The sequence below is a fragment of the Trachinotus anak genome, unplaced genomic scaffold (genome assembly GCF_046630095.1).
Source record: "Trachinotus anak isolate AG129_WGS33_773 ecotype Australia unplaced genomic scaffold, CSIRO_AGI_Tana_v1 ptg000014l, whole genome shotgun sequence".
Classification (NCBI taxonomy): domain Eukaryota; kingdom Metazoa; phylum Chordata; class Actinopteri; order Carangiformes; family Carangidae; genus Trachinotus; species Trachinotus anak.
Genome location: NW_027273865.1, coordinates 3,814,296 through 3,823,833, shown reverse-complemented (window position 1 = coordinate 3,823,833; position 9,538 = coordinate 3,814,296). Strand labels below are relative to the sequence as shown.

Sequence of the window (9,538 nt, the reverse complement as noted above, 5' to 3'; positions counted from 1 at the left end):
TCGGTATCTATTTCCGGGTTGTGCTGGTCACCTTTCACAATAAAACTTTAATTGTTTATTGTATTCTTAAATGTAAATATACTAGTTCCCTCACTGTGTATATATTGGTACCCACATTGTGACCTGACACTTTGTTTCCTATTCAGTTTTATTTGATCTGAATTGAAGGTTATTTATTGAGATTGAGTTTCATGACTGTATTTCTGGAGTTTTTATTTTTCTTTATCGCTACTTGGTTATACTGTACATTCAACAAACACATTTATATTATATTTATAATCTCACATATGAAATGTAAAATCACTGTGCAAAAATGATTATAAAACAACCTCTACCAGAGGCCTGGGAGTTTGAGTGTTCTGCACAGCATCGTAGCTGTTACTAGAACTGCACTCTTCTGGACAGAGATATCAGACGTTGTAACTGGAATCTGCTAGAGCCATTCTCCCAGTTTGGGTGTCCCTGCCCCCAGTGCTCCAATTACCACTGGTTCCGCTGTTGCCTTTACTCTCCACATTTTTTCTAGCTACTCTATCAGCCCTTGGTATTTCTCGAGCTTCTCGTGTCCCTTCTTCTTGATGTTGCTGTTCCTTCTGATTGCTACATCTATCACCACTGCCTTCTTCTGTAGCTTGTCGACCAAAACGATGTCTGGTTGGTTAGCCATCACCAGTTTGTCAGTCTGGATCTGGAAGTCCCACAGGATCTTAGCTCAGTCATTCTCAACCACCTTAGGAGGTGTCTTCCATTTTGACCTTGCAACTCTCAGTTCATACTCGGTGCAGATGTTCCTGTACACTATGCCAGCCACTTGGTTATGACGTTCCATGTATGCTGTTCCTGCCTGCATCTTACACCCTGCTTTTACATGCTGAATTGTCTCATCTTTGCACAGTCTGAACCTGGGGTCCTGTCTGGTGTGGTAGACCCCGGCCTCTATTGATCTTGTACTAAGTACCTGTTCTTGTGCTGCCATGATTAGTGCTTCTGTGCTGTCTTTCAGTCTAGCTTTCTCCAGCCACTGGTAGGATTTCTTGATATCAGCCACTTCTTCTGATGTCGGTGGCCTCTATCTTCTCCTTTGGCCAGCTTATTATACCAGTGGGGTATCTGATGACAGGCAGGGTATGTGTTGATGGCTCGGATCTTGTTCTTCCCATCAGCTGGCTTTTCAGGACCTGCCTTACTCTGTATAGGTATTTGGCTGTGGCTGACTTTCTTGCGGCCTCCTCATGGTTTCCATTTGCCTGTGGGACCCCAAGGTATTTGTAGTCCCTCTCTTTGATACCATCCAACCACATTTATCTAGTGCTGTAGACCCCGGTGATCATCAGTGAGTCAATGGCATACAGCAAATATATATATATATATATATATATATATATATATATATATATATATATATATATACATATACACACACACACACACACACACACACACACATATATATATATCCTATTTTTTGAAGATGGTGCTTGAGCCTTATATTAAGTTTATATACTTGATAAAATAGTTAATTATGTGCTATATCTTTGTACAAAACATAAATGTTTTGTACAAACGTTGAAATGTTTAAGAAAAATCTATAGAATAGTTTCTGAAGCCAAAGAAATAAATAAAAAATAAATATAATAAGATAAAACTAATATATTTGTCATTTTATTTTGAAGTTTAGCCCAGAGCAGGCTCGCGCCGTGTTCCAGCTCCGCGGTTGGCGGGCTGCACGCGCGTCCATTCTGCCTGCTCCCGTGCTGTTCCGGCGGCGACAGGGCGGGGTTTGTTTTGAGAGCGGACCGGAGAGAGAAGACTCAATAGGGAAGATGGCGACCGCAGGGTCCGCCGAACGGCCCGGCAGACCGGCCAGCGCCGTTGCCGGCAGGTCCCGGTCCGGTTCCGGGCCTGGAGCTGGATGCGGGTCCGGGACCTGGTCAGGGTCCAGCCCGCCCGAGGACGAGGTGATCGAGTGCGCGGCGTGCGTGGAGGCACAGCCAGGCGGCAGTCCGCCCTGCGGACACCCGGCCTGTCCGCTCTGCCTGGCCCGGAGACACTCCGGCAGTGAGGAGCGGCTACGGAGGAGGAGTGACCCCGAGAGCAGCAGCAGCAGGGCGGGAAGGAGGGACTGCGACAGCCGGAGAGGTCGGTGTGTTTACCGGGCAAACTACAGCTCACATCCCGCTGTATCAGCACAGCCGCCGGTTGTTTGTTTTACAAATCAAACGCTAGAAAAACATCGAGACAAGCAGAGTTGAACAGTGTTCATTGAAACTTCATCAGAAGTTTAGTTTGAGCTGCAGGAGGCCTGAGGAGTCAATTAATGTCTGACAGGTAAAACTGACCCAGACTCAGCCTACTGAGAATAACAAGAGTCAGTCAGTCAGTCTGCGAACGGACCTGTTAAAATGAATTTTAATCACTAACTCTTGGCAGAATTAAATTGTGATTTATTCTTACTGAGTTATGTGTGAAGCTGCTTAAGTAGACGCTGACCTCCAGTGAACTCAGTCACAGATCAGTGAGATTATCAGGGAACCAGACCTGAAAAGACAAACGTGGACACTGACAATAATGGTTTTAATATGTTTCATTCATATAAATGTATGAAGCCTGCAGACTGCAGTTAGGTTATGTTGTAGTTTTGGGTCATATTTGTAATTAGGTCTGGTGTTGGTGTACTTGCCTGGACTTGTACAGCTGTAGGAGGAGCTGGTTCACTACAGGCTCTGGTTATCTCTGTGCCCTTCATCATGTGTTTGTTTTCAGTCTCATTCAGTTTAACATCAACTTTTCAGCAGCAACCTGTCAGTCTTTGTTAGTATTGCCCCAAGTGTTATCATCATTATTATAATATATTCTGTCACTAGTCCTCAGATATTCAAATTAACACTGTGTTCAGGTCTGTTCAGATATTCCTGTTCTGTCATTTTTTAATCCAGTGTATTTATTCAGCAAAGAAAAATTACTTCATATTATTTTCCATGAAATCTATGAATGAAACTTCTTGTCTGTTTAAAAAATTGTTAAGTGTCCTGTTTATAGTAAGTGTGCATTTTTGCATAGTCTGTGTAACCTGCTCCAGAGTTGTTCTGCGTGAGTTTGATAATGTCTGATACAGCAGTTCCTTCATTAATTCTGCTTTTTAAGTTCATGTTCAGTGGCCGTGTTGTACTGGACTGTATTAGAAGTGTTTCTAATATTCTGACCCCTTAGTGTTGTGAACAGGGACAAAATATTAGAAACACCCTGTTGTTTGTCCCGTATAGTGAGAAATAAACAACATAACTGAGGACTTGCGATTAGTCTGAAAACAGATCAACATCAACAGAAAATTTATCTGAAAATACTCTGACAATTCAATAATCATGTAATTATTAAAAACAGAAATCAGCTGGTTCCGCATCAGTAATGAAAATATCTACCATTATTGTAAACCTAGTTTTGATAGTTTTGTCTTTAATATTTCTCATCTATCAGTTTTTTAAATGTGAATAAATTATGTTTCATATTTGGAGCTGTGATCAGAGTCTCAGTACTTTGTATCTGTTCAGATTAATAATCTTAAACGCTTATTCTTTGATCAGAGATTTTCTGATCTCAAATAATTGTTTCAGACTGGATATTATTGAAGTTGTCGACCAGGTTTGTATTCTTCATAGTTCATTGTTCAGTTTATTGTTTCTAGTATGTTATTTGTTCCAGTGAACATTTAAATAATCACATTTCTTAGGATAGTTCATTTAAAAAGCGTTCACGTGTTTTTATTTTAAAAGCGATGGATCTGTTTATTGTTGTATTCATTTAAAGTTATTTTTATTGTGTTTGTGTCTTCTGTTTTTTTCTGGTCAGTTTCAGCCTGATGTCGTTATGTTCTCAGCTCATACACATGATGTGGTTCTGTCTCCTCAGAGTTCTTCGTCTCTCCTGCCCTCATCCCAAAGTCCTCAGAGGTTTCATCAGGACCGCCCGGGAAACACAAGGTGAGTCAGAGAGACTGTCAGGATAGTTGCAGGAGCAGATGATCCCTGAACAACTCTTAATTACAAACCACAGGTTAGTTTCAGAGCAGGGGGAAGCAGTGGACCGACAGATTATCCTGACATGACCTATATCTCAGTTTCCCCAGTAAAGGTCTTAGAAGATGAGATAATGTCCTCAATAGATTTTACAAAGGTCTATAATATGCTAATGTTGGTTATAATGATTTTACATGTGATTTTATTAAAAACCTAAATCTGGAGTACCAGGGGTCCACACAACTGTCTCTAAATATGTGAACATTAGATTACTAATTTTTATTTTCTAAATGGTTCATCCATCTATCATCTATCCATCTATTCATCCATTCATCATTCATCCATCCATCATTCATCCATCTATTCATCCATTCATCATTCATCCATCTATATTGTTATACACTGGACTCACTGACAGAAATGTGATTATAAATACAATGAGTTAATGCACTTGGTAAATACATCATGATCATATTGTCTGTACTGGTGTCTGTCATTCTGTCATACTTAGCTAATAGTGTGATAGTGAGACGGTTGTTAACATCTGGACTGGCTTTAGCTTTGATTTAAATGTACAGATGAGTAATTTATTTTGATGATCTCAAAATTAAATTTGAAGAAGTGTATTTTTAAATCATCACAGTCTTGACTTCAGTTGTAGCTCATAATTAACAAGCACAAAGTGTATTTGCACAAGCTGGTGATATGTTAATTAAATCACTGTATATAAAACTAGGGATGCACCGAAAATTCGGCCACCGAAAATTTTCGGCCGAAAATGACCCAAAAGTGCATTTTCGGTTTTCGGCCGAAAGACCTAAATCACCGAAACAACACGACCGAAACTTGTGATCACGCGGCAGACAGCGCGTCCAGCACGCGGGAAACGTGATCGCGAGCAAACAGCGCAGCCAGCAGCATTCTTCTCATATTCAGAATGGTGATGGGGATGTTTGGATTTCAGGTGATAAATTAAGAAACTCTTTGCAGATGCACCCCCTCTTGAAATTTCAGCATTGCATGTTTTGCAAATCACTATTCGTGGGTCTTTCTCTGAGATAGTGAAATAAGTCCACACCGCAGACATGCTGGCTCTTATCCCGTTTCCCGTGTGTAGAAGTCCTACAGAGAAATATTTAAAAAGCACTTGACACTTTGTGTTTTTATGAGAGAACATATTTAATTTTTACAGTCTTTCAGCAGGCCAGTCAGTTATAAGCCTGTACATTACTATGTAATGTACACATGAGTGGGGTCAAGTTAAACATTTTATTTTGAATTTTAATAATGTCAGTGCTAAATAAATATTTTCATACTTTTGTAATTGATTTATTGCAATGCCTTGATTTTAGTGAGGTTAGTACACATCGTAGCCAAAAATGCTATGGTTCTAATAATTGACATAATCATTTCTTTCTGTGTTTCGGTTTTCGGCCTTGGTTTCCTCATTTTTCGTTTTCGGTTTCGGCCAAGAATTTTCATTTCGGTGCATCCCTATACAAAACACTTTATTTATGACCATGTAATATTTTAATGAATGTGAACTAAATTGCTCATTGCTCGATTTAACAGCAATCATCGACCAGCTGCAGTGTTTTTATATGGGGTAGATAAATGTGTGATGATGTTTGGTATATTTATATTAAGTAGTTTTGTTTATGACTCATGTGTTTCAGCTGTTGCTGTCTGAGGACAGAGAGGAGCTCAGGAGAAGAAACTCTCTGATCTGTAAAGACGAGTCAGTGCGTCGTGATGAAGAGACTGTAAGTCTGATGTTTCCATCATGTCCTGTAGTCTGCATATTTAACATCCCGGTCAGTGGCCGTCTCTCCTCTGCGGCAGCTCAGGTGTCTTCTTAAAATTGCAGTTTTTTTCTCAGGGAGTTCTGTCAGACTCGGAGAACGAGGAGCCAATCAGCAGGAGAAGCAGAAACATCTCGGCCTTCATCAGGAAAACCAAAAGCTCATCAGCTGTCACCAGGTGATATCAAATTGGGAGAAGGGAGTTTTCATACACCCGAGAGCGTCAGTCAGACACACAGGACAGAGGAGGTCTGTGACTGTTCACACAGAACAGGCATGTCCAACGTCTGTCACTGTGTCTCTTTTCATTCGACCGCTGGGGATTGTCAGACTCAAACATTTTCCAGTCCTCAATTTTGAGGTTTTAACACACTGCTTTAACTCTTCTCCTGTGACCTGTCTTTCTTTTCTTCAGTGGTTCTCAGAGGAGCCAAAGCTGTACTGACCCGGTGGAGGACAGTGGTGGGAAACTGAAGGTCACCACTCAGCCGGCTATGATGGACCGGGTGAGAGAGAGAGAGAGAGAGAGAGAGAGAGAGAGAGAGAGAGAGAGAGAGAGAGAGAGAGAGAGAGAGAGAGAGAGCTGACCAAAGGTGTTCAGACAGACTGCAAACTGTCACCTGGTGTTATTCACTCAATGTGCAGTTTATTTGCCCCAACAGGTGCTGATGCACAGGTAGCAATCACAATGTTGTCCATTAACGAGAAGTCACAGGCTCTGCTTTGTCAAAGGTGTAAAGGTTTAAAAGCTTTTTTATACCTGATGATTCAGTATGTGGTTGTTGTACCCTGAGGAAGACTGTTGTGCAGGAGATTCGTGATTTGTCTTAATTGATGATCTTTATTGTGATTACACCAACCACCCCAAAAAAGATCAGGTCTACTTGGGAAGTTCAGATTCAGGTCCTGAAGCTCCTCTCTCTGTCTTTGTCTGTCAGGTTGGAATCAGTCACAGCTACACAGCAGGAATCCTCCTCTCCTCTGAGAACAGTCGCTCCGTCTCGGCTCCGATCACCGCTCCTGACCGGAGGCTCACCTGGCGAGCTGTGGTTACATCGTCATCATCGCTGACTCCTCTGGTCCTCCCTCCGCCCCGAACCGAGCGCTCCATCAGCCCTGAGAGCAACGACAGCATCTCAGAGGAACTCAACCACTTCAAACCCATCGTCTGCTCGCCGTGCACACCGCCCAAACGACTACCAGATGGCCGCCTGATGGAGCCCACTATTGTCAAGTCCACCCCCAGGAATCTGACCCGCGGCCTGCAGAAGGCCACCTCCTATGAGGCAAGTCCTGCTGTGCTGCAGAAATGGAAGCAGATTGAGCTGGACCGCCAGAGCCTCAAAGTGAACTCCAAAGCCACGCTGACAAGCCCGGTCACGGAGCTTCAAAACAAGACCACCGTGGGTGAGGAGGCCACAAAGACTTATCAGCCTGTTGCAGGAGATGGAGTGATGCCCATCAACAAGAGGAGGCTGCTGTTCGATCCTCCAGCCGGAGACACGGACACTTTCCAGAAACAGTCTGTGAAGATCCGAGTCCCTGCGATCCGCTACAGTGGCGAGGCGAGTTTCAGAGGAAGCTCAGACTTTGAGTCGCCGGTTACTGCTCCTGAATCCTGCAGCGGGGGAGCGTTGTTTAGTCGAAAACAATCATTCTCGCCGTACACTAAGAACTCTGGTTTCCAGTCATGTAAATTGGTGCCAAGGGACTCACAGAGTCCCAAGAAGGAGTCCGACAGTAGCATCCCCAACCAGTCTACCTCAAGGAGGGGCAAGAAGAGGAAGCAGAAGACCAAACACCTGGACTCAGACCGGGACTCTGACATGAAGAGGAGCCGGCCAGGAGGCCAGGAGGCCTTTGATGAGCGGTACATCCGTCAGATCCAGCAGGAGCGTCAGGACCGCGTGTTCGCCCTGAAGCTGCAGAGACAGTTTGACCTGGAGAACCAGACTGTCAATTGCAGGAGGAGCCCGGACAAGTACTTCCTGCGATCTTGGATGTCCAATCAGAACCGCAGGAGGCGTGGCCTGAGGAGATCCCGACGAATCAACAAGAAGCACTAGAGAGGAGTCGTCTGCCGACTTAGCACAAAGGCAGAGAGGAAGAGTTTCATATATGCAAAGTGCCAAAAGGTGAAGGTTTCATGAAACGTTTTTACATGACCGTCGTCTCGACAGCAGCCGGACTTTATTTCAGGAGCAGATGAGATGAAGGTTCAATCATTCCTGAAACTGTACATTTCCTCCAGACGTCGTCTTTTCACCAGCAAATCACCAAAAACTGAGTTCACAAGATTATTTAAAGAGGACAGATCTGAAGGAGCAGAGAGAACTCCAAAACATCTGGACAGTCCAACACAACCACACACTCATCACTTCTACATCCACGTAAAGATCTGAGTGATCAGACTAGAGACACAGTCGGAGAAATGCAGAGGAACGTGTGATTGATTCAGATAATTTAATAGATTAAATGATGACTGATAAATAACAATCAATATTCATTGAAACGAAAACGGTTGTTGGAACGATAACTCGTGTATGGAAGTGAAGACACACATGGCTGATAACAAAAACGTTAAATGATGATGAAACAGTTTCAGGTTTGTCTTTGACTTCACTGTTGTACCAGACAGAGCAACGTGGTCGTCCTGCTGTCGCCTTGTTTTTACCTGTATCAGGATACAGGCTCCCGCTGTAGAATAGAGCTTAATGAAACAATTCATCGACTATTAAAATAGTTTGTGATTATGTTTCTGTGGTCGGACTCCTTGTTTCAGCTCCGATCTTAAAGCTAGACATTTTGACACAAAATGATGTGAATCATTAAGCAGGATCTGTCGTTGCTGCTCATCTTCCTTAGTGATGCAGATTCTCTTACAAATTCATCAGATTACCTGCAGATAGTTGGCACACAGTGAACCTGAGGCTGCCCAGGTGGTCCTTCACCTCGTAGACCTCGTCTGGTGAAAGATGGAGGTGCTCAAAGAATTTTAGGTGAAGAATCAGTTTTATTCTCCCAGACTCTTTATTTTTATGTCTGACAGGTTTGTCACAGCTCCTGGACACGACAGATTTATATTATAGACATGTCCTGTGAGGAGTTGAAAGGTCAGCTGACCCATGTGTTTGGACTGTAGGAGGAAACAGAACCAGCCGGATAGTCAGGTTCATGGACCCTGTCTGGTTCTGACAGTGTGGTGATTTTAAACTGATGAGGCCTTTTCCTGCTTCCAACATGGACCTTTTTCACCTGTAACTCATGTTTCTGCATAAATCAGCACCTGAGGAACCGGGTATGATGGGACATTTCTGCTGTAAGAACCATCAGATACATAAACTCCTCCCAGTACAACTACTGGTCCATCTCTGCAGCTGCCAGTCTTCCAATCCGAGCATTTGTCAGACCTTTCTTTGTTTTCTGGGTATCAACCCCCATTGTTTTGAAGCTATCTATGGAGTCTTCTCCAAGACCGCTGAGGCTTGTGGGTACTGTAGTCTAGACCCATCTGTAGGTGAAGAAAGGCGATTTATCTGGAGGGATTTCTGTTGGAAGACCAGAATGGACCTGAACAGTCTGGATCAGGAGACTGTGGCTCTCTCCAGGAGAAAAAAGTCATGTGACTGGATGAGCTCTGTTGGTTTTCAGTCATAATTGAAGAACACAGCTGAAGGAGGACTACTGAGAGCGACGTGTCAGTGTCAGGGTTTAAAGACAGAA

The 9,538-nt window shown here is 43.3% G+C and overlaps 1 protein-coding gene across 1 annotated transcript; it reads left to right on the top strand.

Annotated features, from left to right (window-relative positions):
- The first annotated feature begins 1,708 nt into the window (after window positions 1-1,708).
- On the top strand, window positions 1,709-8,570 carry rnf169 (ring finger protein 169). Its single transcript, XM_071496822.1, has 6 exons — window positions 1,709-2,139; window positions 3,907-3,977; window positions 5,690-5,776; window positions 5,893-5,993; window positions 6,231-6,321; window positions 6,754-8,570. Exons 1-6 carry the CDS (start codon window positions 1,824-1,826, stop codon window positions 7,879-7,881), a joined length of 1,794 nt encoding a protein of 597 aa, XP_071352923.1. The 5' UTR covers window positions 1,709-1,823; the 3' UTR covers window positions 7,882-8,570.
- The last annotated feature ends 968 nt before the right edge of the window (window positions 8,571-9,538 follow it).

What these genes read in the sequence shown, in the direction of transcription:
- rnf169 (XM_071496822.1), top strand. Translation starts at nt 1,824, where the DNA reads ATGGCGACCGCAGGGTCCGCCGAACGGCCCGGCAGACCGGCCAGCGCC. An exon ending in GACCGCCCGGGAAACACAAG is followed by an intron (nt 3,978 to 5,689) that starts GTGAGTCAGAGA and finishes CATGTGTTTCAG; the next exon opens with CTGTTGCTGTCTGAGGACAG. An exon ending in AGCTCATCAGCTGTCACCAG is followed by an intron (nt 5,994 to 6,230) that starts GTGATATCAAAT and finishes TCTTTTCTTCAG; the next exon opens with TGGTTCTCAGAGGAGCCAAA.